The following is a 27,685-nucleotide window of genomic DNA, read 5'->3' on the forward strand; positions in this document are numbered from 1 at the left end:
TATGCAAGGAAACCAAGCTTTTTATATGCACCGTCTCAAGGAGGAAACATGGGTAGAAAGGCAGAGAACAAAATGGTAAATTTATTGAATTACTATTACTGACCGTAACTAGTTTGTAGTGAAGAAAATAGAAAAAAATACTTTAAACTAGGTTTCAGTCTACCCCTATCTTATTTGAATGTGAAATATTAGAATCCTTGTGTTTTCAAGTGATTTCTCAAACGTCACCGGGGAAAAAAGACCCTCTTTCCTTAATTTCCAAGAGAAGCAGAACAGAGATGCATCCTTCTCAGGCATTTCTGTGTGAGCATTCCTCTTGAAAAAAAGAGAAATGCTCCCTCCTCACGGAGCGTTCCGAGGGCAAAAATGAAACCTGGGAGGCCTCTGTTTCAAAACACGGGATTTTCAAATGGCCCAATCAGGACCTTCTGCAAATCAGTGCTGTGCTTCAGACCTACGCAATCTCTTTCCCCTCATAGTAAATATCCATCAGTAGAAGGTTATTTTTCTTAATATACTGCATAAAAGAAACTGAGATTATTAAACAAAAAAAAAAAAAAATCCTCAAGTGTTTACACCAGTTCTAGCCTTAAAATTCAGCATGGCTACTAATAAAGTCCTGCCGTTGATATGGTTCAAAATCCAACTCTAAATGGTAGATGATTAATACCTAATGCAATTTCTTTCGACGAGATGGAGCTGATAAAAAGGAGAAGAAAAAAAAAAATAATAATCCTCTGCTTGTTCCAGGGCAGGGAGGGGAGGAACACCACCACCAAAAGCCCCACAAACAACACAATACTAAAAAACCAAACCCCCCCCCCCAAACTCCCACCAACTTGAAAATTGTGTAAGAAGCAAGTACCGTTTAAAACAAGTCTCGCGATTCTCATCTCGTTTCCCAGCAACGCTGCAGCCGGCCACTTCTCCGTCACCTCCCTCTGCTCGAAAAACATTTTCCATTAACACATTGCCACGATGACTCACTCCTCTGCCTCCTGAGGGAGGACGCTGTAAAAAGCAGCACAGTTTGCCTCGCCTTATTTCTCAAGGGCCCCTTTTGAAGAACAAAGGAAACACCACCCCCCCCCGCACTACCCCCCCTCCCCCCCTTGCCCTCAGGCAGCCTCATTCGGAGGCTCCCAGCAGTATATTCCTGGCTGCCCTTCGGCCGGTTTTGTTTTCTTCCGCATAAAACATGAAAAAGAAAGAAAATCTTGTTTTACTTATATGTGCCTAACAATGGATGGAATGCAGTGTCCCTTACAGTGAAAAAAAATAAATATGTATATATATATATTCATTCTGTTCCGAGGAAACACAGAGCAGAGAGGAGCCTTCACTACCTTCCAGCGAGATAGACTCCCTGAGGCAGCAACGGCAGAGATGCTCCTCCTTATAATATTGGCCTCTCACTGATTATCTTGATTTATATCCCCATGACACCCCCCCCTCCCTTTTTGAAAGCTGTCTCTGACCATGTCCGAGAATACACACCGCTCCAGCCCCCACCTCCAGGGAGCCGAAGGCTGTAGTGGGCGGCTCCAAAACCCGCGGGCCTGAGTCACTAAGCTGATCACGGAGGCCATGACCGCCTCCACGGAGCCTGAGGAACTCTCACGCTCAGAAAGGCAAAGGCAGCAGTGAAGTGCCCTAAGAAGGGTGGCAATGAAAGGCTCTGCCAAACCAAAGGCGGCAGCACCCAGGGGAAAATACCATAAAAGGAAAGGAAACTTTTCCAGATAAACCCCATAGCGCTCTTAAACACCACACGCGGTGTCAGAAAGAAGTGAAACACCAGTTTGAGTCCAGACTGGTATACGATGATCCTCTGCTGCACATATATGTGACTGTCCACGGTGCTTCTGTAGGAGCTCAGATGCTGTGGAACAATACACTTTAGCCTATTTTGTTTTAAACCGTGATCCTCCATGATGATTTCCACCACCGCCGCCGCCATCACTTACTTAGAATAGCTGAGGCTGTCTTTTGGAAACGATCCTGGATTAAACATGGGACAGCACCCCGGCGAAACATAATTTTATCACTATTGCCTGCGAGCAGTAAATCGCAAACAAACGAGCCTCAGGAGACAGAAAACAAAGCAGCCACTACTCCCAAAGCTCTGGGACTACTTTTCCACCCGCGAACCCAGGGCGGCAGCGGCTGCGCGCCAAGAGAAGCGCGCCCCATCCCGCCCCGCGTTTGAAAACCGCGCGCTGCCCTCGGATTGGCCGGCGCCCGCCCCGCCCCCGCCGCGGGTGGACACGAAAGCTCCGCCCACCTCTCCAGCCCACCTCCGCCGGGGTTCGCGGGGCTTTCCCCCGACTGACACCACGGGGCGGGGGGCGGCAGCGAGCCTTTCACCCCTCCACGACCCTTGCCGGGTCCTCATCTCCTCTCCTTCCACCACGCTGCGGTGGCTGATCTCATCAGTCGTAACTGATTTTTATTTTCTTCAAAAAAAAAGTCAAACTGAGAAACGTTTACATAAGTATGTCGACTTTCTTAGAAAAACAAAAAAGCAGGGACCTACACCGATCAGTAGAAAAAAAAAAGTTAAAAGTATATATGGAAAGAACATTTATGCTTTAGACACCTTCCCTCGACATCTAAAGTTCCCAAATATATCAAAGCACACTAGAAAAGCGAGTATATGAAGGGCCAAGCGATCCTGCTCCTTCCAGGAAGCTTTGGGTGGCTCTTAAAAGAGCCTTTGGGTTGTTCGTTGCAAGAGAGTTTTTACTTGGCTTTAGCCTTGTGGCTGTCGGTCTTCTTGGGCAGCAGCACGGCCTGGATGTTGGGCAGCACCCCGCCCTGCGCGATCGTCACCTTGCCCAGCAGCTTGTTGAGCTCCTCGTCGTTGCGGATGGCCAGCTGCAGGTGGCGGGGGATGATGCGCGTCTTCTTGTTGTCGCGGGCCGCGTTGCCCGCCAGCTCCAGGATCTCGGCCGTCAGGTACTCCAGCACGGCCGCCAGGTACACCGGGGCGCCGGCGCCCACTCGCTCCGCGTAGTTGCCCTTGCGCAGCAGCCGGTGCACGCGGCCCACGGGGAACTGCAGCCCGGCCCGCGACGAGCGCGACTTGGCCTTGGCGCGCGCCTTCCCGCCCTGCTTCCCGCGGCCCGACATGTCGTGAACGAGAAGTTTAAAAAAAAGGGAGGGGAGAGGGAGGAGAGGCAAAAAGACTAAAAAAATTGCAATAAAACACAGGAATCCAGCGAGGGCCCCCACCCGGCCTTTTTATCCCTTTCTTCTGGGGATCGGTGGGATTTCTGATTGGTGGAGACCGCGATTGTGAATTTAACCAATGGGAAGGCAGATGAAATCGCCACCAATCGGAGGTGCCGGACGGTGTGACATCACCATTCCGTATCGTCCAATAGAATTGAACTGTCTGGAGTCATCTCATTTGCATACCGTCCCTATAAATACGGGTGTCGCCGTTATTGTATTTACGTCGTTCCTGCGCCAGACAGGTAGTGACAGACTTGTAAAATGCCGGAACCAGCTAAATCCGCTCCTGCTCCGAAGAAGGGCTCTAAGAAGGCTGTGACCAAGACGCAGAAGAAGGGCGACAAGAAACGTAGAAAGACTCGTAAGGAGAGCTACTCCATCTACGTGTACAAGGTGCTGAAGCAGGTGCACCCCGACACGGGCATCTCGTCCAAGGCCATGGGCATCATGAACTCCTTCGTCAACGACATCTTCGAGCGCATCGCCGGCGAGGCCTCGCGCCTGGCGCACTACAACAAGCGCTCCACCATCACCTCGCGGGAGATCCAGACGGCCGTGCGGCTGCTGCTGCCCGGCGAGCTGGCCAAGCACGCCGTCTCCGAGGGCACCAAGGCCGTCACCAAGTACACCAGCTCCAAGTAGAGCCTCGCGCGCCGCCAGTTTTAACCCAAAGGCTCTTTTAAGAGCCACCCACAAATTCACTAAAAGAGTCGTTTACACTTTTGCTTCGGTGAGTGGTATTTGTATTTGGGCACTGTTTTAGTTCCTAGGCTAGCACGTACTGTATAAATAGCAGTGAAAATGTTTATCGGGTTAAAAGTATTGGGGGGTTTTGATCGTCACGTACGTGCCCTTCCCCAACTGTTCATCGGGCATGTCTTTAAAAATAACGTCAAGCACCTAATTAACTTCTAAGGCTATTAAAGTTTTCCTTCCTCATTTTAAAGTAATTACCTCAGCTGTAGTTTTGAGTAATTACGGAGAAACATGCACGGCAGTGTTTAAGGTGTCACTATTTTATGCCGTTCTGATAGGAAATAAAGCAGGGGGTTTTACAACGGCACCCTTATTACAACGTCATTTATACCTTTTCCTAATAAAATATCGTCCCCTTTAAGCATCAGCTGTCATGTCACGACCTGGCCGAGAGCCAGAGCGGCTTGTTTACGTGGAGAGCTCCATAGGGATTAACCTGTTTATGCGTGCTGTTTGGAAGACAACGTATCACGAAATCTATTACGCCATGCACAGCGCCAGTGAATGGTGCAGAGGAAAGTATAATTTCATTAGTCCCGGAGATTTCGTATGGAAGTGGCGTAGGTTTTTTCGGTCCTCTCATTGATGGAGAATAAGCACGGCAGAGATTTGTCATAAAGTGACAACGTGATAGGAAATCCAAACAAAAAATAAGGGGTGCTTTTTTTAAAAGAAAAAAAGGGGGGGGGGGGGATATATCGAACATGAGGTGGCGCATGATGCGTCTGGAAGGCTGTTTTTTCTTAAAAGCCTTCTGCAAGGGGGGGGGGGTGTGAAATCCCCTCTGCCCGGGACAGAGGCGGCGATAGACGCGTGTCCGTGGCGAGATCACAGTAAAACCTCCGCGTCCGCCGGCAGGGTACGGCCGTGGCAGAGCCGCACTGCCGGTCCCGCTCGGCGGGGCAGCGCGGCGGGATAAGAGAAGCGAAAGCGCCGCCGCTTCCAGCGGGGGAAGGGAACTGCAGAGCGGGAAGCGGCCGTTATTCCCCCCCGCCCCAACCCTGCGCCGCGCCGGACGGCGGGCTTTTCAAATCCTTCCTGTCGTCCAATGGCATGTGCTCCTACACGCTAGCCAATCACAGCGCGGTGCTGGTTATAAATAGCGGGCCCCGCGGCCGCTGCCTGCATAGTCTCATTCGTTGCTCAGTGGTAGGAAGTTGTTCAGGGCGAGATGGCGCGCACGAAGCAGACGGCGCGTAAGTCGACGGGCGGGAAGGCGCCCCGCAAGCAGCTGGCCACCAAGGCGGCCCGCAAGAGCGCGCCGGCCACGGGCGGCGTGAAGAAGCCGCACCGGTACCGGCCCGGCACGGTGGCGCTGCGCGAGATCCGGCGCTACCAGAAGTCGACGGAGCTGCTGATCCGCAAGCTGCCCTTCCAGCGCCTGGTGCGGGAGATCGCGCAGGACTTCAAGACCGACCTGCGCTTCCAGAGCTCGGCCGTCATGGCGCTGCAGGAGGCGAGCGAGGCCTACCTGGTGGGGCTCTTCGAGGACACCAACCTCTGCGCCATCCACGCCAAGCGCGTCACCATCATGCCCAAGGACATCCAGCTGGCCCGCCGCATCCGCGGCGAGCGCGCTTAAAAGTTTCTAGCGAACGGATCTTCCAGTCTATCGAAAACCCAAAGGCTCTTTTAAGAGCCACCACATGGCCACGAAAGAGCTGTAAACTCTTCTCTCTGTAGGAAGTAATGTGTTTTTCCATATGCTTTTCGGGTAGTCTTACAGTGACCAAGAGCCGGTATCTCGTCAAGTAAGTACTAAATGTGTAAGTCCTGTTTCAAAGGGGTCTAAAAGGATCCTGAGTGTCGCAAAATAGTACGGTGGGGTTAATTCTAGTTTAGGCGGTCCTGCTAAGACAAATCTTTTGGGGTGAGAATTGCTTTTTACGTGTGTCCTCAGAGGACTTGTTATCTGTTATAGAAAAAAAAAAAAAACCAACATAACTATATGCTTTACTTTTCTGAATGAAAACATAGCGCTAAAAGGCTTGTAAATATTTTTGCTATTTGTGTCTTAAGAATCATTCGTACGAGCTCCTTTAATTCGTAAAGGTGATTACAGAACTCTTCATTCTCGAATAGAGAAGACGTATTCAGGGATTAAGGGTATCGTAAACCCCTCTTGCTCTGCTGCGGTCATTTCGTGTTCTTATAGTAACAACACTACAATTTATTGTCCTGACCGAATATGTTTTCTAACACCCCCCCCCCCCCCTTTTGTGTGTGTGTGGGGGGGGTGTTGGTGTTGGTGGAGGGCATTTTGTTTCTGAAAGCAAAGAAGTCCTTTCCCGCCCTTCCAGCAAAAGCGCTCGGTCGGTAGTTCTGACAGTGATTTTTATCACTCGTGACCTGATTGTCCCTGTCGCAGGCGACGTTCCCTGCGCATCTTCAGCCCTTCTCAAGGCCTTCTCCTTCATTCCGGAGATAAATGTATTTCCAGAGAGAGCTGGAGGTAGGGTGCTGGCAAGGGTAATTTCGAAAACGGGAGTCGCTGAAGGAGTTGTCTTTTTCTGGGACATCCTTTATGCTTATAGGTATCACGGCTGAATGATTAGACACCCCCATTTAGATAAACTTTCTCTATCTGCGTTTATGCTCCCGGTAATATTTCCTGCACTAAGCGTCGAGGAAGTGTTTTCCCAGCAGTATTTTTTGTTTAAAAACTTGCCATCGAGATGAGAATTATTGTTAGATGGAGATTCTTCCTTAGCCCTTCTATTTGGTGATTTTTGTGAAACTACCTGGAAAACGAGGTTTCTTACTGACTGTAAGTTCAGCTGCATCACCTCTTGCCCTCCTACTCAGTAGATCTGTAATTAGCGCCTGAAAAATGTCGATTTCAAAAATGTCCTCTCATATTCCATCCATCGCCTTTCTTTTTATATGCTGCGCGCGGTTTTGTGTAATTTGAGGAGTTTGCTGTTCCGTTGAAGTATTGGAAATAACGTCTTTTTGGTTTTTCAACGCTACAAAGGAGTAGCTGTGCCTTTAAGAAGCGGTTGGATTGCGTTGAATACAGCTTTCGTTTAAGCTTTAGAAACAAGGAGCCACGCAGAATTGCTTAGAGGAAATATTTCTTTTGGAACGCCTAAAACTGCAGTACTCCCGCTTTTCTGCTGTACGCTTCATCTTAAGAAATTTTCCTTTCTCTATGTCAGGAACTTGGACTCTGCAGCAAAATCTGACCAATCAAGTGCCTCCATACACCATTTTCTATCCCTTGTTTTTCTCACTTTCAGCCATTTTCTGTTACTTAACCTTGGAGGGGTAAAAGGGAGGAGGGAAGGTATCGGGAATAGCACTTTGGGAATTAAGATGCGATTTCTCCTTCCCCCCCTCCCCCCCTTATTTGTTCATTCATATAGGATTTGTGTTTTTCAGAACAGCTTTTTTCTTTTTTTTTTCTTTTTTTTTTTTTTTTAGTACGTGATTACCAGTGTGATTGCAGAAATGAATCTTAATGAAAGCAAACTCATTTCCCGTTACTGTCTGTATCAGCGAGAGATCTATTTATTTCTCTAAACCTGTTTATAAATGTTCATGATAAAATTAGTAATAATTAAATCAAGTGAAACAGCTAGTCTTAATATTTTATATAGTGGATATCTAATAACTTAAGCCAAGGGTCAGAATACTTACATTTCAGCATGGACTGAAAAAAACCCACAAGCTTGATGCTTTTTTTTACACGTTCAAGAAAGAAATGATTTTTGAGGAGTGAGAAAGGGAAACAGTTTATATTCATCTTAATCACTATCATTTTTCTTCTAGTCTTTTAAAGACCTTGGATTTTTAATAAATGTAGTATTACTTGGACTCATTCTAAGAGTTGTATGCTTGAACTGTAAAAAAAAAGTAACATTCTATCAGCTGAGAGGGAAATAGATTTGCAAAAGGTTTGTGGGTTTTGGTGGTGTTTTTTTTTTTTTTTTTTTTTGCAATAATGTCCGAGTCTGAGGTAGTTTGGGGGTGTAATACATTATGAAAGGATGCTAATAATATTCTATTGTAGCTTGTCTTAGTGGACCAATTAGAAAGACTTTACTGTGTGGATTCTGAAGTCTGTAAGAGCTGCAGATGGTTGTAGTAGTGATATGGTGAACTCAGTGGCACACTGACTGCAGCTTATTGCTCTTCCCCCCTTGTGCAAGTGATAAATCCTATCTGGAATCCTACCAGTTTGCATATGGTGTCGAATCACTTAACTATAAAAGAGCAATAACAAGAAATCCCAAAACAGACGTAGGCTGGGGGAAAATTCATAAGTAACGAATAAGAACTGATATCAGGAGTATTTGATAAACTTTGGGGGGGGGGGGGGGTGAGCAAAGACAAATTAATTGGGGGATTGAAAGACATCTTGCACTTGCTATAAAATTCAGGAAAAAAAATTTCTGAATATCAGTTAAATCTGATAAGGATTAGATCCTGGGAGGTAGTTGATAAAACAAAACAAACAAAAACCCTCGAAGACAGCACAAAATAAAACGGAATTTGCCATAGATAGTTTATTTGATGTTAAATTTGTTTAGTCGAAAACACACAGGTAACTTAGTGCAAGATTTCCTGACGGAAAGGAAGAGTGAAAGTGAAGGGTCCTCTGGTACCAGCAAGGTGCAGAAGCATTTCTGTGCATTTTGCGGGAGACCCTGAGCTAAGGAATGGTGCCAGGTAGGAGCTGGCTCTGCCCAAGACCAGTGTGTGGAGCAGCTGTGGACTGGCTTGTAAGCTGCTGGTGCTTTGCTCGGTGTGGCTGTTGGTAATCATATAAGGTGCTTTTGCAGGTGGTCTTAGACACTTAGTGAGATATTTGGTGAAGAACTGTTCCTGGCTGTTTTGCCATCGTCCAGTGCAGTGCCAGATCATTTATGGTATCATCTGGCTCAAATCACTGCTTAGAAGAACGTACTCCCTATCAGTCCAATGGATAACACGGGACATAACCACTGAGGTTCTGGTGAAATACTTCCTTTCATCAGAAATATAGAAAAGAAAGTCTGATGAAAGCATTTTTTTCCAGAACAAAAATATTTGAATCAGCCCTTCTTGATGTTTGTTATTTTCTGAAAAGCCCTAAACAGACCTATTCATATGAAAAAGAAGTGAGGTTTTTATTAGGCTATTGTATTTTAATAGGCTATTGTAATGTAAAAAAAAAAAAAAAAAATTGTAAAGGTGATATGGTGGTTTCCATGCAAGCCAGTATGTAAAGATAAATCCTAAACATCCTGTCGCATTCTTTTGATTTGCAAATCCCTCTTCAGGGCTGCCTCACAGATGAATCGCCTGTTGGTCACAGTTTTCAGTAATCACAAAGAGTGAAGTCTGATCTGGATCCAGCCTCAGGTTTCCTACTGGCCTGGGCGGTGCTGCCTAGCTGCATCCTTCTCTCCCGCTTTCAGGTCATGTTGTATCTTCAGCTGGATATAAGCATCTTTCAGATTATAGGTGTACAAACACCACTGTGACAGCAGTATGAAAACTCGCTATGTTTTTTATGTTATATATAGGTGAGCTCTAGGAGGTACTGTTTGTCAGCTACTATGAAGCGATAGTTAAAAGGGAAGCTCTATTCTCAGCAAAGCTGTTACTGAAGTAAAAACAGCTAATAATAAGGCAACTTGCTTGAGGAATGTAATATATAAACCAGTGCAAACCCAACTCAAATTTGTTTAAAAAAAAAAAAACAACAAACCTGGTACTTCAAAAGAGTAATCTCAATTTGATACCTTGGTTTTGGGATGCAAACTCTTCTAACTATTAAATGGTGGTGTTATAATTTACTGTATATTTTAAAATACTGTATATTTTGTATATTAATGAATATTAAATACTTTATATTTTGTATATTAATATACTGTATATTTTGTGCCCTGGTGGCCAAGAAAGCCAATGGCATCTTGGCTTGTATTAGAAATAGCGTGGCCAGCAGAAGTAGGGAGGTGATTGTGCCCCTGTACTCAGCACTGGTGAGGCCACACCTCGAGTATTGTGTCCAGTTTTGGGCACCTCAATACAAGAGAGAGATGGAGGTGGTGGAGTGAGTGCAGAGGAGGGCAATGAAACTGGTGAAGGGCCTAGCAGACAAATCGTATGAAGAGCGGTTGAAGGAGCTGGGACTGTTTAGTTTGAGGAGGAGGAGGCTGAGGGGAGACCTCATCACTGTCTACAACTATTTGAAAGGACACTGTAGAGAGGTTGGTGTTGGTCTCTTCTCACAGGTAATTAATGACAGAACAAGAGGGAATGGCTTCAAGCTCCAACAGGGTAGATTTAGACTGAACATTAGGACAGAATTTTTCACAGGAAGAGTGGTCGGGCATTGGAATAGACTGCCCAGGGAGGTGGTTGAGTCACCATCCCTGGATGTGTTTAAGAGACGTTTAGATGTGGTGTTGGGGGATATGGTGTAGGGGAGAACTTTGTAGAGTAGGGTAGATGGTTGGACTTGATGATCCCAAGGGTCTCTCCCAACCTAGACAATTCTATGATTTTATGAAAAGATGTGTTGCCTTAGAAGCTCTAAAACTGGGTCCAAAAAGCATTTCTACACCTTTTAAAAAGTTGGGAAAATAGAACACTGTATAGACTCCAAAGAACTGTAGCATGTACTGCTTGCCAGCACATAAAGTTCTTTGTAATGTGAAAGTCCAGGAGATGAGACATTTCTAGCCTTTTAAATTTCCTTTAGCCACAGATTAATTGATTATAGGACAGCACTGTGGCAAAGTGCCGAAGCATCCAGGCTGCAGCCTGTGTGAAAACTCCAACCTCCCACTTGTAGGAGTGTCCTAGGTGACAGGACAGAGCTGCAGTGTGCAGCAGCGTTACAAAGGCCACCGTCCTGATTTGGGGTGAACACTTCATTATTCTGCAACTGCTAAACCCTGAAGCCTTAACCTCTCTCAGAAAAGAGCGGTGACCTTTGCCACTCTGATGGGTACTCATACAATATTAATAACTGAAATATTGAGCTTAAAAAAAAAAAAAAAGTCCAGAAATGTGAAAAAAAAAAAAAAACAAACCCACATATTCACATAAATGTGGAAACCCATAGTATATGCAAGCACCAGAAAGAAGAGCTGTAAGTAGGGAGGGTGTCAATTGCACCTAGATAGTAGGTGATCAGGATCCCAAAATATCTACCTGCAGCTTGTCTGGGATACTCGGGCTTCAAAAACAAAGCACGGCATAAACCGAGGGACAGTATAACAAAAAGCAATTGAGAGAAGCCGCCAGGAAGATAACGATCAGTCCTGGACCAATAAGGCATTCAGCTACGGGAGGCAGCAGTTGGTGAGTAAATACTAATGGTGACAGAAGCGTTAGAGGTTGGAGAGACAGAAGAATGGAATTGCTGTTGGCTTCGAAACTGCTCACATTGCAGCCAACACCTCCCCCTCCCTGGAGACCTGCTGAGGGCTCATAGCAAGCATTCCTTTCCCTGCCTGTCCCTGCAAGCCATACTGGCCTGCCCACTTGCCAGTCTGTTTGGTTTTGAGCGTGTGTTAAGATGTGCGGGTGAAATCACTTCTGCTTTAAAATAAAAGCGCCTTCGTTTGCTTGTAAAGTCTTGCGCTGAGCTTTGCTGTAGCATTTCAGTGTTTATACGTCGTGGATTTTTTTTTTTTTCTTCTTTTTTCTTAACATCAGTTAACTGTTAATCACAAAGAAATATGTTATCTAGCTTCCAGGCAGTGGCAGCGTATTGTTCTTTTCCAGAACTGATTCCCTGTCTTTCAGGCTGTTTTACCCCCAAACACCGTGACAAATTGCTAGCACAGGACTGGGGAAGAAAACCTGTTACTGGGCTTGATTATCCCATCTTCATACATCAGCAAAGGCAGTGCTGTGTCATCTGTTCTGATGTACATGTGGAGATTCAATGTACTCAAGATATTCGAAAAGCTGCTCAAAACTCCTCTGTATCCTTTTCATTGATCTCTTTAACCTTTATCCTGACCCATCACTACATGTTTCTGAAGACCTTCCATTTTTTTCCCTGCATGCCTGCCTCATATCATGAGTATTTGAGGTAGTTATAAGCAGCCCCGTTCTCTCTGCACCCGTGTTTCTTTATGTTATCGAAAGTGCAACACTGATCCATCAAGACGAATCAGTAAAGCCATACAAAATGTTGGCCTGCAAAAGCTTCGATCTGTGAAGCCACTAATAAGGAATAAATTGTTCCAGAGGGCACGTGAGATAATTCTCAATAAACGTTCAGTATGCTCCCATGGATTTTAGCACAGTGCGCCAATCTTGTAATACACATGTGTATGCAGAGCTTAAAGCAGGATGTAAGAAACACGATGGAAAAGGGAAGAAGGATGGTTGCTGGGACGCAGCCTTTCAGCAATAGCCAAAAATCAAATGCAAAATGTCCCGTGTGTTTCAAATGCCAGTTCAGCGAGTTGAGCTCTGAACATTTTCAGAATTAATTCATACTACTGATAGTCCATGAAAAGCAGTTAAGATCCCCACTGCAATGATAAGCAGCGTTTGAGAATTTCTGTGTGCTTTGCTGCAGTCAAGCAGCTCGTAAAAAATCACTGTCATGCTGAGATTTAAGGCCTTTTAAGCAAAGAACCATGTTAGCTACAATTCGTTAGTTATATAGTGAAATAAAACATTAAGAAAGTTTGTTGTTTTTTTTTTTTTTTTTTTTCTTCCATTCTTCTGAATGAAATACAATGCTGATCATTGAAACTGAATGTTATTTTCCTTGGCTGTACCAGTTTTGATCTTCCCATCTGTTCTTCCAAGCAGGGTCACCTCACAGATTTTGTTGTTGTATTCCTTTTGTAGGGAAAAGGAACATGTCCAGAAAAAAAAAATGAAGCTCATTTACATGGATATAGACTAGTTCACTTCCAGGAGAGTTTATTTTAAAAGTCTAAAAGAGATAACTATACAAACACCAAAGAAAACGTGGGGGTTGCCAACATTTGGCACTCTCGGGCCACTTGGGTAATCTCTAGCCCAACATAACACAGAAGTTTCACCAGACCAAATGTGTCACCCCACCTCAGCACCCAATGCCTGAAAACCATAACAGTCAGCAGCCTTTGCCAGGCCAGTTCTTGCTGCTTCACTGGTGGTTTCGGCAGATTTGTGCAGAGTTTGAGTTCACCTTGTGGCAGCAAAAGTGCGATCTACACAAATAAAATGAACAGTCAGTTTAATGTGAAGTAGTCAATACTGTTTACATGCCATGAAGACTGAATAGCAGTTGTTACATGTGTATGTGTAAGTGCAGTTGTTATACATTTGAAGATATCTGTAACTTCTGGGAGCTTCAGACTTAGCCCAAATAGTATGATCTTAACTTATCCCTATGAAATTTATTCAGCCTGGTGGCCCTGAAATGGATGTCACTAAGAACACATTAGAGGTATTTCAAAATACATTGTATTTTATGAACACTTTTGTATACATTGTATTTTAAGAACACTTCCAAATACTGATACTCTGTATCCTTAAGAGTTTTCGAGGGTTTGGTTATTTTTTTTTAACAGATTAGAAATAACATTTAAGAGTTACTATTTATCTACTATTTAACTGAAAGTACAATTTTAAGTCCCCACCGATTACCACACTGTCCCAGTATAGATGTGGAACTCCACTACTATACTATATAGCACAGCCACTCTCACCCTTGTCCCCCAGGAAAGTAAATCAGAATTCCCAGAGCTTCCCCGAGACCCTCCATGAGGCTCCTCCAGGTTTTTGATGTGGCAAAAGGGATGGTATTGTGTGTACCCTTTCTCCTCCTTGAGATATCTTTCCATCACGGTTTCATTTCTCCATCAGTCCTATGGATGTCTTTACTTAAGAGTCGGATTTGGAGGTTGGAGTTGCTCATCATTTTTGCTTTTTAAATATAAAAGACTCATCTGACTGGAGGCTGACCCACACACGTGCTAATGGATCTACCACTTAATTGTACAAGACTCTAGTTGAAATGTAGGAATCAAACGGAAAGCTGACTGGTGGTGTTCATTAAAAGGTGACTAAGCAGAAGAGCCAAGAGGGCCTTGTATCAAGGAAAAAAAAATAAAAATCAAATGGGCTATGACACTTCCTTAAATGCTGTAGTAACAATTCCAAAGCAGGCAGCTGCCTGAATTATAAAATAGATGCTATCAATAGATTTACAATTTCGTAAAAGAAGGCTGAAGAGTTTTGAACAAGGTTGCCTGGTGAGGAGGGAAATGGAAAAAGAGCTAAAAGAAAATAACAAATATTTAAAGAAGAAAAACCCTGTTGCCTTGTGGTTCTGTTTGGAAAAGCAATATAGATATAAAGAGATATCTAAAAATATATATAAAATATATCTTTTAAAAGGATAGCAATTTCCTTTTGCATGTGTATCTAGTACACTCTCTAGTGGATGAGGAAGGGGTGGTAAAGGAAAAGAACAAGCTAAATTTCTTACCCCAATAATGTGTGAGCCATTATGATTAATAAATAAGAAAGGTGCAGGGGGATAGGGAGTTTACTGCTAAAACACTTTTTTTTTTCTTATTTCCAAGGAAGTTACATAAAATTATTCCAGTGAAGGTCATTTATAATGCTATGAGTCCTCAGAATACAAAGACTAAATGGAAATTGAAACAGAAACCACACATGCATAAAAAAAATACTTGGAAAGGTTTTCAGGAAATTCTAATTTTCACATATCTTCAAAGCTTATTTATGTTTGTCTCAATATTGCTCTATTAAATGGATAAATATTTATTATTACCAAAATCACCAGAAATTTGTGAAAATCTGTGCTGTTAAAAAGGAGAAAGGAAAAACCCCAGGTAGCTGAAAAAAAAAATTAATTATGAAATTGTGTTTAATGTTAGTATAAATTATTTGAATGTTATCCATACCAGGAAGTAAAGTTTAGTAGTTTGAGCAAGTCTGCCTTAAGTCAGGAAAGTTAGTAATGATAGACCACTGATCTACATTTTGTTGTTAACCATTAAAAATATGAGTGGCATTCCTATTTTAAATGGCACGGGTTTAGCGAGGAGAGTTAGCTATACCAATCACTAGTGTGAGAGGATTTTAAGTTTTCATTTCCATTGAGGTGCTGAGCAAGAACAGGTCTTTTGCTTTCTCCATTGAAGCATTCTCTGAACATGACATTGTGACTTGTGTTTCTCCCTCACTGTCTGTTCTCTCAAAGAATTTTTTAGGTATTGGCTTTTCTCACAATGGTCAAAAATACACTGGATAGGTAAAGGTATGACAGATATATGCATATATTTGCGTGTCTCTGTGCATGTGTCATGAGAGAGAAAAAAAAAAAAACAAAACAAACAAAACCCAACCCACAAAATTAATCACGTTCTAAATTACACGAAGGAAATTCTTCATTACATTTTAAAAAGGGAAAAAAACACGTCTTATCAGGCAGCCTGGTTTTTTCCCTCCACACCTCTTTTAAGCAACACGTAGAATGATTTAACAACGTAAAGAAGCTGTAGGTCGAAGAGGACGAGGTTGCCAGAGATTATTTAAATATGCCCGAGGAAGGTCTCCACGCAGGCAAATACTAAAAGCTAAAAAATTAAAAAGCAACACATGAAGCGTCCGAAAGCACAGGCGGGGAGGGCGACGGGGCGGGGCGGTACCGCCGAGCGCGGCTCCGGATTCGTCGGATTTTGCCGCAGACCCGCGGGCAGCGGGGACGGACCGGCACCGGCACCGCCACGGGGCCGCGACCGCCGCAGCCCCAAAACGCCGTCCCGGGGCCGCCGCCGCCACCCCTCGCTCCTGCCACCGGCGGAGCCCCCGAACTGCCTCGGAACAGTCACCCGCGAAAAGGGAGGGATGGGGGGCAGGAAAGAAGCCAAGAGCGGCGCGCGCTGGCTGCGGGCAGGGGCCGCGCGCGGGGCGGGCAGCGCGGGGCGAGAGCCGCGCGCCGCTGGCCACTGGCAGAGCCGGCGGACGCGGCGCGGGGGCCGCCGTCTCGAAGGGAGCCCGAGCCGAGGGGCCCGGGCCCGAAGGAGACCGCCCGGCGGCGGCGGCGGCGGCGGCGGCGGCGGCGGCGGGCGGGGGAAAGGGAAGGCGAAAGGGCGGAGACTGCGGGCGAGTGCCCGCCTCCCGCCGCAGTCCTCAACCAGGTCGGATCCCGGGCCATATACCGACGCGCCGACGCCCCGGCGGCGTGCAGTGCAGGGCTGCGGGGAGCGTGACCATGTCTGGCAGAGGCAAGGGCGGGAAGGGGCTCGGCAAGGGGGGCGCCAAGCGCCACCGCAAGGTGCTGCGCGACAACATCCAGGGCATCACCAAGCCGGCCATCCGCCGCCTGGCTCGGCGCGGCGGCGTGAAGCGCATCTCGGGGCTCATCTACGAGGAGACGCGCGGCGTGCTGAAGGTCTTCTTGGAGAACGTGATCCGCGACGCCGTCACCTACACCGAGCACGCCAAGAGGAAGACGGTCACGGCCATGGACGTGGTCTACGCCCTCAAGCGCCAGGGACGCACTCTCTACGGCTTCGGCGGCTAAACTCCCAATCACAAACGTTACACTGTCAAAAAACACCAAGGCTCTTTTTAGAGCCACCCACCAATTTCACAACGAGAGCTGTTAATTACTGAATTCCCCTTTTCTGAAGTGTTTAATATACCTGTGGTATTAAAATATTTTTTAGTTGGTAATAGCAATAGGACTTGAAAGTTGCTACAAAAGAACTTCTTCCTCTAAACGTCCTGAAAAAAATGAATTTTGTAAAATACCCAGTGGAGTAATACCAGACGTTTTTAATAATTAGCGTGTGTACTGAGTACACATCTTTTTACTATGTATCTATGTAACTTTCGTTGGTGAGGGCAGTACCGCCATTACCGTAACTGCAAATCACAATGATTGTATAGATGCAGCTCCTAAGCTGTGACGGGTTACAGCACGGAAGTGCCTGTAATTACGTTGATGTTTTTTACTCCAATAGGAACGGAACGATTACAATCCTCTAATTTGCATAACGTCCTTATAAATAGGGGGGCAGGCGCCATTTTCGATGTTGTTGAGGTACAGTGAAGATCTTGCAAACTAACTTTTAAGGATGCCTGAGCCGGCGAAATCTGCTCCAGCACCCAAGAAGGGCTCCAAGAAAGCTGTCACTAAGACGCAAAAGAAGGGTGACAAGAAGCGAAAGAGAGCAAGGAAGGAGAGCTACTCCATCTACGTGTACAAGGTGCTGAAGCAGGTGCACCCCGACACGGGCATCTCGTCCAAGGCCATGAGCATCATGAACTCTTTCGTCAACGACATCTTCGAGCGCATCGCCGGCGAGGCCTCGCGCCTGGCGCACTACAACAAGCGCTCCACCATCACCTCGCGGGAGATCCAGACGGCCGTGCGGCTGCTGCTGCCCGGCGAGCTGGCCAAGCACGCAGTCTCCGAGGGCACCAAGGCTGTCACCAAGTACACCAGCTCCAAGTAAAATGGTTTTAAACTCTAACCCAAAGGCTCTTTTAAGAGCCCCCACGGTTTCTTAAAAAGAGCTGTAATTGCAGATAAATATAACGATTTTCTCCTTAACTTACCAATTTTATGTTTGTACGAATAGCATGTGTACTGTTTGAGTAAACAATATTATATAACCCTGAGCTACAAAATTTCATGTTATGTATATTGTGTAGCAAAGACCAGCTCTCATTGTGAAATTGGTGGGTGGCTCTAAAAAGAGCCTTGGTGTTTTGACAGTGTAACGTTTGTGATTGGGAGTTTAGCCGCCGAAGCCGTAGAGAGTGCGTCCCTGGCGCTTAAGGGCGTAGACCACGTCCATAGCCGTGACCGTCTTCCTCTTGGCGTGCTCGGTGTAGGTGACGGCGTCGCGGATCACGTTCTCCAAGAAGACCTTCAGCACGCCGCGCGTCTCCTCGTAGATGAGCCCCGAGATGCGCTTCACGCCGCCGCGCCGAGCCAGGCGGCGGATGGCCGGCTTGGTGATGCCCTGGATGTTGTCGCGCAGCACCTTGCGGTGGCGCTTGGCGCCCCCCTTGCCGAGCCCCTTCCCGCCCTTGCCTCTGCCAGACATGGTCACGCTCCCCGCAGCCCTGCACTGCACGCCGCCGGGGCGTCGGCGCGTCGGTATATGGCCCGGGATCCGACCTGGTTGAGGACTGCGGCGGGAGGCGGGCGCTCGCCCGCAGTCTCCGCCCTTTCGCCTTCCCTTTCCCCCGCCCGCCGCCGCCGCCGCCGCCACCGCCGCCGCCGGGCGGACTCCTTCGGGCCCGGGCCCCTCGGCTCGGGCTCCCTTCGAGACGGCGGCCCCCGCGCCGCGTCCGCCGGCTCTGCCAGTGGCCAGCGGCGCGCGGCTCTCGCCCCGCGCTGCCCGCCCCGCGCGCGGCTCCTGCCCGCAGCCAGCGCGCGCCGCTCTTGGCTTCTTTCCTGCCCCCCCATCCCTCCCTTTTCGCGGGTGACTGTTCCGAGGCAGTTCGGGGGCTCCGCCGGTGGCAGGAGCGAGGGGTGGCGGCGGCGGCCCCGGGACGCGTTTTGGGGCTGCGGCGGTCGCGGCCCCGTGGCGGTGCCGGTGCCGGTGCCGGTCCGTCCCCGCTGCCCGCGGGTCTGCGGCAAAATCCGACGAATCCGGAGCCGCGCTCGGCGGTACCGCCCCGCCCCGCCGCCGCTCCCCGCCTCCTCCCGTGGAGAGCCCACGGAAGTCCGTTTCCCGGACAGCCCTCTCTTTGTTCGTTTCGGCCGTGGCGGCTCCGCGTTTTCTTTGTTTACCGGGACACCGCGCTGCCCACAGCTGCCCCCTCCTCCGCACACCCCCACTTCCCCCCCCCCTCCGCGAAACTTCAGCGCTTTTGTGTCGGTGCGAGAGGCAGAAGGGAGCGGAGGCCCGAAGCGGCGCGGAAAGCGGTCCGTGAGGGTCTCCGGTGGGAGATGCTGAGACCTTGAGGCTCGTGCGAAGGCACCTCCGAGCGGCCGCGCGGGGGGAACCGTCCGAGTTTCTCCTCTTCAGCCACCCGCGTCCCCGCAGCGCGGTCCCGCGGGCAGCTCTGGCCGCAGGGCGCCGGGAGCTGCCGGCCTCCGGAGGAGAGAAGCGCTCGCTAGCCTGCGGCTGGATCCGACGGACGAAAGAAAACAAATATTTTTCTTTTTTAAATTTTTTTCTTCAAGTAAGCTATGCAGAAATTTTGGGGTGTATTTCACACTTTTGCCAGCAAACCTCGCGTCCACGCTGCTTACAGTAGGTCGGACTGTATGTGTGAAGTGGGAATAAATACTGAAAGAGCTATGAGGCCATGTTTTTTTAATTAAATTGTTATAAATTTTAAATGGTACTTACAATAGAAATTATATGGCTCTCGTATTTGCCAATTGTTTTATTATTAGTATTTTGTGTCCCTCAAACATGTTTACCTTTTAATGATATCCTTTTAAATTTGTAGAGTTGTTTATGTAATTTAATTCCTGAATGTAATTTACAGAATTTAGGCAAAATCTCCAGAATATTTCTTGTCAGAATATATTCCCTAAATTCAGGGGAAAACACGATTCAGATATTAATATATTAATTACAAGTGTCAAAAAAAAATTGCATTTTTTTTTCTGTGATTATCACTGTGAATTCCATTTTCTTTCAACTGTTCCTTTGAACAAATTAAAGTGAAAAAAGTGCCACTTACATATATATATGACACGAGCAGGCAAAACTAGCTTTAATTTAATTATGTTTGCTTTTTGACTGAACAGAATGAACTAAAGCTTTGTAGACCGAGTGGAAGGTTTGCTAGTGGACCTGCCAGGCTGGTGCCTGATGTTACCATTTGGCTCCACAAAGTCTGCTTTGTTCTTTACACCTGAAGATTTGTGTCTACATATGTTTCCTAATGCAGTTATAAACAACATTCTGAATGCTAAATGAAGCCTAAATGAATCACACAAAATCTTTTAGGCCGTCAAAAATCACGATTTTTTTCTTAACTGTTCCTAAATGCAGGATGAGTATCCTAATATAACTTCTCCCTCTAGCTGTATAACCACTGGAAGACTTGGAAAATCATCTTCCAATGTGTCCTGGCAGAAATGGGTGATGCAGGGGCTGAGGCCAGTAGTTTACAGATTAATTAACTGCAAACACCTTTCCTCAAAGCATGGAGCACATTTGATATAATTGAATTTCATGCTTTCTAGAAGGCTGACGTGCCTGAATGTTGCTACCAGTAGCCACAGATGTGTGTCCCAAGTGTTAGCGACATCATCGGTTCTCTCATGGACCAGAGGGTGTTCTTAGACAAAAACAATTAAAGCAGAAAGAAAATCTTGCTGCTAAATATAACGCCGAATGAAGTTGTTTTTGCTGTGGATTGGAGCCAATAAACGTTACTTGGATCAAAGGTTAGGATCCAATCCCCAGATTATAGGAACTACCTTTGGCTCACGAGTTTGGACCCATTGTACTGAGACTTAAATGAAAAAGGAAACCTTTGCAAAACTCTCTTCCATTAAACAACCAAAACAAAAACAATATAAAAAAAAAAAAACCCTAGCTTTTCAGGTGTGCTTTAATTAGGACTGTCGCCCTATTCTCTCATTAAACTAAAATAGGGAACTTGCATTTCACTCAGTAAGGCAACTTCTTACCATGACTGCACAAGAAAGTACATAATTAGTAAAAAAATCATCACATCACTGTATTATATCAAACTGCAAAGTTGCTCTTAGTTTTTCTTGAGAGGTTATATGGCTATTTAGATCCATGGCTGTATCTTCTACAACTGTATTAATAATAATATGCAAACTAAAGTCATGTAAGATCTTTTTGATAGAGTACATTATTCCTAACATTGCAGAAAAAGGAAAGGTGAAAAACAGATAGGAAAGCCTTTCATCTTACTTTTTTTAACTAGGCAATTCTAAGACTTTTAAGATATAGACTGACATTATTGAGTTATTCCTAAACATAACTGTGACCTGCAACATTTGAGGGAGCTTGACTGGAGGTGGTTGGGTTTTTTTTTTTTTTGTTTTTTTTTGGGTTTTTTTTTGCATCACAAGTTCTTTAGAATGTGAAGGTTTATTGGAAGCCAGTGATACAGCTAAGGTACCATATGGTATGAATTTCCTCTTTACTACTGTTTGCTCTATATGCAAATGAGAGAAAGCTCATTTATTTAAACTTGCTTTGCTACACTCCTCCATCCAGTGAAATTTGCTTGAAAGTCACAAGTCTTTAATGCCAGTCCATTTGCTAGCACTCTTTATCATATAAACCACCTGACTTAGAGGACATTTACATTTGAGGCCTCATCAGTGTGACGGCAGCACACGGTTCACAACTGGCACAGGCACTAGTGGCTAAGAACAAAAATAGGGAATGTGAAGAATTGGACCTCAGTACAACAGAGAGTGTAACACCAGTTACTGAGGTGAGCAGAGCAGTGAGTGAAATAAGAGGTGTTTGGAATGATATTCTGAAGCAAAGGATGAATTTCTGGTCAGATAACAAGAAAAAAAATTGGAGAGAGGTGTTGTATTTGCTTCTGCAGGCAGAGAAGGGCAGGGCCCTCTCCCGTGGTACCAACTCTGATTTCGATATACAGGAGTTTGTTTAGAGAGAAATCTCACTCCTGGATACAGATATCCCCACTGCCAGGGGCTCTCTCTGGAATTCCAGTGCTTTGATCTAGAGGTGTGCGCTTGCATCCCAAAAAGCGTGTCATATCCTGGGCTGCATAGAAAGCAGCATGGCCAGCAGGTCAAGGGAAGGGATTGTCCCCTTCTACTCTGGTCTTGTGTAGTACTGTGTCCAACTGTGGGGTCCCCAACACAAGGGAAGACATGGACTTATTCAAACTGGTCCAGAGGAGGGCCCTAGATGTGATCAGAGGGCTGGAGCACCTCTCCCATGAAGAAAGGCTGGGAGAGTTGGGGTTGTTCAGCTTGGGGAAAAGCAGGCTCTGGGGAAACCTTCTTGCAGCCTTTCAGTATAGAAAGACTAAGAGAGACTTTTTACCAAGGCCTGCAGTGACAGGACAAGGTGCAATGGTTTTAAACAAAAAGAGGGTAAATTTAGGTTGTATACAAAGGAGAATTTTTTTTTTTTTTTTTTTTTTTTTTGCAACAAAAGTGGTGCAACACTGGACCAGGTTGCCCAGAAAAGTTGTGGATGTCCCACCCCTGGAATTATCCAAAGTCAGGTTGGATGGGGCCATGAGCAACCTGGTCTAGCGGAAGGTGCCCCTGCCCACATCAAGAGGGTTGGACTATACGACCTTTGATAGTCTCTTCCAACCCAAACTGTTCTATGATAGCTATCTTCCAATAAGCACATATGCAGGGATCTGTTCTGGAAACTAAATATAGAAGACTTGCACATGTTAAATCACAGTTTCGATATCAACACAGTTTTGATATCATTACAGTTCTTCAAGAAGAGAAGTATAAGTGCCAGGAGATATGTAGCTGCAGCTAATGAGGATCAGTAAAACAACATAATGAAAACATTACAGCTCTAAACATATCTGCTTGCAAACCAAACCCTTAGGTTTTGTTTGATACTATCACCACATCAGAATAGTCTGATGCTCCAGGCAGCTCTCTTATATTTCTCTCCACAAATAATCCCTGATATTCCACTTTGGCCAGGATACAGTTCTACCTTTTAGGTAGGCAACACTTAAGTAGTCCTACCTTTTTAAGCCTCTTTGATACAGCTTAGGAGTGGAGGGGGGAAGAGGGGTGCAGGGGGTAGCATCTTGGTATAGGTGGAATTTTCCTTCCTCCAGGCCAGAGCATTCCGCCTCCTCCCCAGGGGATGGGGAGGGCAGAGGAGCTGCACAGGTGGGAGCTGTGGCCCTAACACAGAGCGCTGCAGACCATCAGGTACAGCTTCCAGGAACATCCTAGCAAGAGGAATCAGCCAGTCTTTCTCACAATTTATAACAGCAACTCTAAAAAGCTTTAACACTGTACTGTTGGGTGATACTTGTGCCAACAGCATGGAAGATTAATTCAAATAATATCGCCCGCTGTTAACTGATATAACAAGAGGAACAGCTATGTACAGTAAGGGAATATAAAAATGGTAAGCTTGAAAAAAAACAAAAACAAAACCAAAACAACACAACCAAGAACCCCCAACCCCCCCAAAAAACCCCACAAAACAGGAACATACCAGCACCACAAATAGTTTCTTCTGAATGGAAAGACGCTACATTGTTGCTTTACAGTGCAGGTCTGACTAGTTAAGTATCTAGATGAAAATGAGCCTTTCCACTAAAGCATTTCTCATCTTGTTTCTAAAGTCACAGGGACACTTCACATCCTTTACAGAAAAGGAGGCCTGCAAAGGGAGCCTTTCTTCATAGATATAATTACCTGGCTTTAGAATGCTCTCTTATTTATTTTCATCCTGCATAGCTCCATCCACCCCCCCATATTTTACACTACAAGTAGCCTGTGAAGTCATTAAAGTTGAGCAGATTCAATTTTAAGAATAAGCTTTTTACTGATTCTGCTACATGAAAGACACAAAACAATCAACGAATCACAAATGTAACTGGTGTTCTTTCATTAAAAGGATGAGGACTTAGCAATTGTATCACGACTCTCAGGCGGGAACCAAAAGTTAAGAAGCAACCATAGAGCATAGTCTTAACTCCTTAACAACATCAAAGAAATACTTAGCACCTGTATAAAGAAAGCATCACAACTCTTTTTTCTGAGCGTGTGGGTGGCTCTGAAAAGAGCCTTTGGGTTATAATGTTGCCGTTTACGAAGTCTGAGCCGCTTCGCTCGCTGAGCTTATTTGCTTTTAGCCTTATGACTCTCAGTCTTCTTGGGCAGCAGCACGGCCTGGATGTTGGGCAGCACGCCGCCCTGCGCGATGGTCACCTTGCCCAGCAGCTTGTTGAGCTCCTCGTCGTTGCGGATGGCCAGCTGCAGGTGGCGGGGGATGATGCGCGTCTTCTTGTTGTCGCGGGCCGCGTTGCCCGCCAGCTCCAGGATCTCGGCCGTCAGGTACTCCAGCACGGCCGCCATGTAGACGGGCGCCCCAGCCCCGACCCGCTCCGCGTAGTTACCTTTGCGAAGGAGACGATGAACACGGCCCACGGGGAACTGCAGCCCGGCCCGCGACGAGCGCGACTTGGCCTTGGCCCGCACTTTGCCTCCCTGCTTCCCGCGGCCCGACATGCTTCAGCCGCCTAAAAATAAGAACCACAACAGCCCCGCGCTGAAGGAGACAGAGACAATCATCCTGACGCAGCGGCTCTTCCCCTTTTATCCCTTCCCTGGGCGGGTTTAGCGCTTGGTGATTGGCTGGAAGCAGCCGGTGCTTACACAACCAATGAGAAGACGGATCGTGTTGGGACCAATCAGAAGGAAAGGTACGCCCCGAGTCGGGGGAGGGCCAATCGAATTGTACGAGTCAGAGGTTCGGTATTTGCATAACAGCACTATAAATAAAGGGCGCCGCGGCCATTTTATGTGCGGAGCTGCTTGAGAAAGTAGCCGAATATCAGTTCAAAATGCCCGAGCCGGCCAAGTCCGCCCCCGCGCCCAAGAAGGGCTCTAAGAAGGCGGTGACCAAGACGCAGAAGAAGGGCGACAAGAAGCGCAAGAAGAGCCGCAAGGAGAGCTACTCCATCTACGTGTACAAGGTGCTGAAGCAGGTGCACCCCGACACGGGCATCTCGTCCAAGGCCATGGGCATCATGAACTCCTTCGTCAACGACATCTTCGAGCGCATCGCCGGCGAGGCCTCGCGCCTGGCGCACTACAACAAGCGCTCCACCATCACCTCGCGGGAGATCCAGACGGCTGTGCGGCTGCTGCTGCCCGGCGAGCTGGCCAAGCACGCCGTCTCCGAGGGCACCAAGGCCGTCACCAAGTACACCAGCTCCAAGTAGAGCCTCTCGCGCCGCCAGTTTTAACCCAAAGGCTCTTTTAAGAGCCACCCACGTACTCCCTGAAAGAGCTTTAACACATTGGTATCTCACTCTTTTTGGGTGCGAAGATGTACTTCAAAAGCATAAAAAGAATTTGCAATGAATCCGTTTAATCAGGGTATCAGCTTACACTGATTAATTAATCTGTTTCTGAAATCTTTGAATGTTTTACAGCCTCAAGTACATTCAAATTATTAACCATTCATAGATGTTAACATTCAAGTACTTTTGCAATAAATTTTCAGCAGCCCTGTTAAGCTTTTCTACAATAGAGATAGGAGTTCTAGTGCATTATACTACAAGCTCCATCATAAATAAATAAATTCACAGAGGTCCCAATAGCTATGTTAAAGCAGCCTCCCCAAAAAATGAGGATGAGGGGAAAATAGAACACACTTTTTTTTTTTTTTTTTTTTTTTTGCATGGCAGTGCCGGAGCGGTCTAAGCTTAAAATTTTCCTGTTCTGTATGAGAGGACGGGATGCAGCCGGGAAAGACCAGGAGAATAAAACTGGGAGAAGCGGGGACACCTATAAGGTGGGGCAGATGTTTGGGGAGGACGAGCTGTCCGGCGACGCGGGACCACCGGCCGCCGCGCGGGCTTTTCCAAATTTTCCGATCGTCCAATCAGCGGCTGCGGCTTCTCCCGCCAACCAATCACTGCCGGCCGTGGGCTGAGCTCCCGGAGACTCCGTTGCTGCGGTAATCTCCGCGCCGCTCTGCCTTTGCGCTCCGATACCGCCCGCAGCAGCCCCCGGCGCAAAGCGCTCCTGCCCCGCGGGGGCTCGGGGGCGGCTGCCCGGCACAGCTCCTACCGCTCCGGCTGCATCGCCACCAGGGTGCGAAAGAGGATCGCTGGTAGCTCTCATTACCCCCTCCTCCTCCCCCAACCTTCCCGCCCCGACAATCTCATTCTCGGGAAAAAAAAAAAAAAAAAAAAAAAAAAAAAAGAAGCAGGTCGGTGAAGTCACGCAGAAATTAAAAACTCCCCAACAACGGCGCTGCCAAGCGGAAAGGTCACTGCCAAGCGAGCGGGAGGAGCCTTGCTGACAGGTCCCGGCTACGGTCAGCAAGAGGTGTGTGGCGGTCGCACTCAGGCTGGTTAGGAACCGCGCTGGTTAAAGCACCGAAAGAAACCTCCACGCCCCCAGCGGTCCCTTTTACACATACACCCTCTCGCGGTGCTCAAAAAAAAAAAAAAAAAAAAAAAAAAGAAAGTCAACCTTTAGAAAACGTTTTCGCAAGGGAATGTGAACTTTATTATTCCAAGTCTTAGCGCAACCACGGCCGGAAGTTTTGCGTCCCATCCACTCCACAGACGAACGTCCCACACGGATAGTGGCGTGTGGTTCACTCTGCTGCAGGCACGGAGCTCGGTGACGGAGTGTGTCAGCCCTTTTGCGGACTATAGTGGGTGGCTCTTAAAAGAGCCGTTGGGTTTCAGTATTTCCACTTCAACACTTCACTTCTTGGGCGCCGCCTTCTTCGCCTTGGCCGCTTTGGGCTTGGCCGCCTTCGGCTTCGCCGCTTTGGGCTTCACTGCCTTCGCCTTGGCCGGGCTCTTGGCTGCCGCCGCCTTCTTGGGCTTGGCAGCCTTGGTCGCCTTCTTGGGGCTCTTGGCCGCTTTCTTGGCCGCAGCGGCCGCCGGCTTCTTGGCTTTCTTGGGGCTCTTCTTCACGGCCGCCGCTTTCTTGGGCTTCTTGGCGGCGCTGGCGGGCTTCTTGGCCGCCGGCTTCTTGGGCTTGGCCGCGGTTGCCCTCTTCTTGGGGGCCTTCTCCTTCACTTCCCCGGGCTTCTTGCTCAGGCGGAAAGAGCCGGAGGCGCCGGTGCCCTTGGTCTGCACCAGGGTGCCTTTGCTGACGAGGCTCTTGAGCCCCAGCTTGATGCGGCTGTTGTTCTTCTCCACATCGTAGCCGCCGGCGGCCAGCGCCTTCTTGAGGGCGGCGAGGGAGAGCCCCTTGCGCTCCTTGGAGGCGGACACGGCCTTGGTGATGAGCTCGGTGACGCTGGGGCCCGCCGGCTTGCGGGCTTTGGAGCCGCCCGCCGCCTTCTTGGGCTTCTTGGCGGCGGCCTTGGCGGCGGGGGCCGCCACGGTGGGAGCGGCGGCGGGAGCGGTCTCCGACATCGCTGCAGAGACTTCTTCCTAATCAAAAGAAAGTAATTGGGCTACAGTAACCCCGATGCCTGAATTTATAGCGAAGCGGTGATCTGTGATTGGTGCTTTGCAGAGCCCGCCTAACTGTTAGCCAGGAAGAGCTTTTCGTCCTCCGAGTCTGTGTTTCTTCGGAGTTATAAATTCATATTTTTTGTAAAATGCGTGCCGCGAAATCGCCCCAGTTTCTTCGGGGAGTGAAGAGGAGACGGTGGACTTTCATTCGGGGGAATTTCTTGCTGTTGGGACCTCAGATGAGAGAGAAAAGACGTGTTTAACCCCGCGTTGTGAAGCCAGAGAGACCCCGGGAACGGCAAACTTTTGTTTTTCCTTCTAAATTAAAATAAAACCCGTGGATAAAAAGTCTCCCCCGTAATGCAGACTTATTCTTTAGGGGGTTGTCTCCAGATTAGGATAGAAACCGAGGGGGCAGCTTCAGTATTTTTGTCGTAAATTGATTTCAAAGAGAAGGAAGTAACACAATTTCATGGCTGAGCTTTGAATATGGATAAAGATTCGACTCCCTTAACCATATCTTTAACTATTAAGGACACAGTATTTCCACAGAATTTCGTGTTTTGGGGAAATAAGAGACATTCGGAGGAATATATATATTGTTGAAAAGTGTCTGGAACTTGCC

At 47.2% G+C, this 27,685-nt stretch overlaps 9 protein-coding genes across 9 annotated transcripts; 5 read left to right on the plus strand and 4 right to left on the minus strand.

The window, feature by feature from the left end:
• Positions 1-2,490: 2,490 nt before the first annotated feature.
• LOC309668957 (histone H2A-IV) lies at positions 2,491-3,138 on the minus strand. The gene has a single exon (XM_082479522.1). The coding sequence runs from the start codon at positions 3,130-3,132 to the stop codon at positions 2,743-2,745; it is 390 nt and encodes a 129-aa protein (XP_082335648.1). The 5' UTR covers positions 3,133-3,138; the 3' UTR covers positions 2,491-2,742.
• Positions 3,139-3,463: 325 nt separating this feature from the next.
• Positions 3,464-3,927, plus strand: LOC309685902 (histone H2B 8). Its single transcript, XM_082498380.1, has one exon. It carries the CDS (start codon positions 3,499-3,501, stop codon positions 3,877-3,879), a length of 381 nt encoding a protein of 126 aa, XP_082354506.1. The 5' UTR covers positions 3,464-3,498; the 3' UTR covers positions 3,880-3,927.
• A 1,231-nt stretch (positions 3,928-5,158) lies between these two features.
• Positions 5,159-5,575, plus strand: LOC309686042 (histone H3.2; the record flags this gene model as incomplete). Its single annotated transcript, XM_082498572.1, has 1 exon — positions 5,159-5,575. Exon 1 carries the CDS (start codon positions 5,165-5,167, stop codon positions 5,573-5,575), a length of 411 nt encoding a protein of 136 aa, XP_082354698.1. The 5' UTR covers positions 5,159-5,164.
• Positions 5,576-16,166: 10,591 nt separating this feature from the next.
• On the plus strand, positions 16,167-16,533 carry LOC309675534 (histone H4). The gene has a single exon (XM_082487865.1). It carries the CDS (start codon positions 16,187-16,189, stop codon positions 16,496-16,498), a length of 312 nt encoding a protein of 103 aa, XP_082343991.1. The 5' UTR covers positions 16,167-16,186; the 3' UTR covers positions 16,499-16,533.
• A 497-nt stretch (positions 16,534-17,030) lies between these two features.
• Positions 17,031-17,435, plus strand: LOC309677688 (histone H2B 7; the record flags this gene model as incomplete). The annotated part of the gene is made up of 1 exon (XM_082490544.1): positions 17,031-17,435. Exon 1 carries the CDS (start codon positions 17,055-17,057, stop codon positions 17,433-17,435), a length of 381 nt encoding a protein of 126 aa, XP_082346670.1. The 5' UTR covers positions 17,031-17,054.
• A 285-nt stretch (positions 17,436-17,720) lies between these two features.
• Positions 17,721-18,032, minus strand: LOC309676802 (histone H4; the record flags this gene model as incomplete). The annotated part of the gene is made up of 1 exon (XM_082489446.1): positions 17,721-18,032. The coding sequence occupies one exon, from the start codon at positions 18,030-18,032 to the stop codon at positions 17,721-17,723; it is 312 nt and encodes a 103-aa protein (XP_082345572.1).
• Positions 18,033-23,444: 5,412 nt separating this feature from the next.
• On the minus strand, positions 23,445-24,157 carry LOC309676100 (histone H2A.J). The gene has a single exon (XM_082488570.1). It carries the CDS (start codon positions 24,137-24,139, stop codon positions 23,750-23,752), a length of 390 nt encoding a protein of 129 aa, XP_082344696.1. The 5' UTR covers positions 24,140-24,157; the 3' UTR covers positions 23,445-23,749.
• A 317-nt stretch (positions 24,158-24,474) lies between these two features.
• LOC309671180 (histone H2B 1/2/3/4/6) lies at positions 24,475-24,896 on the plus strand (the record flags this gene model as incomplete). Its single annotated transcript, XM_082482375.1, has 1 exon — positions 24,475-24,896. The coding sequence occupies one exon, from the start codon at positions 24,475-24,477 to the stop codon at positions 24,853-24,855; it is 381 nt and encodes a 126-aa protein (XP_082338501.1). The 3' UTR covers positions 24,856-24,896.
• Positions 24,897-25,923: 1,027 nt separating this feature from the next.
• On the minus strand, positions 25,924-27,034 carry LOC309684321 (histone H1.10). The gene has a single exon (XM_082498192.1). The coding sequence runs from the start codon at positions 27,016-27,018 to the stop codon at positions 26,356-26,358; it is 663 nt and encodes a 220-aa protein (XP_082354318.1). The 5' UTR covers positions 27,019-27,034; the 3' UTR covers positions 25,924-26,355.
• Positions 27,035-27,685: the final 651 nt, after the last annotated feature.

This window comes from Vanellus vanellus, assembly GCF_965231255.1.
Source record: "Vanellus vanellus genome assembly, chromosome: 1".
Lineage (NCBI taxonomy): Eukaryota > Metazoa > Chordata > Aves > Charadriiformes > Charadriidae > Vanellus > Vanellus vanellus.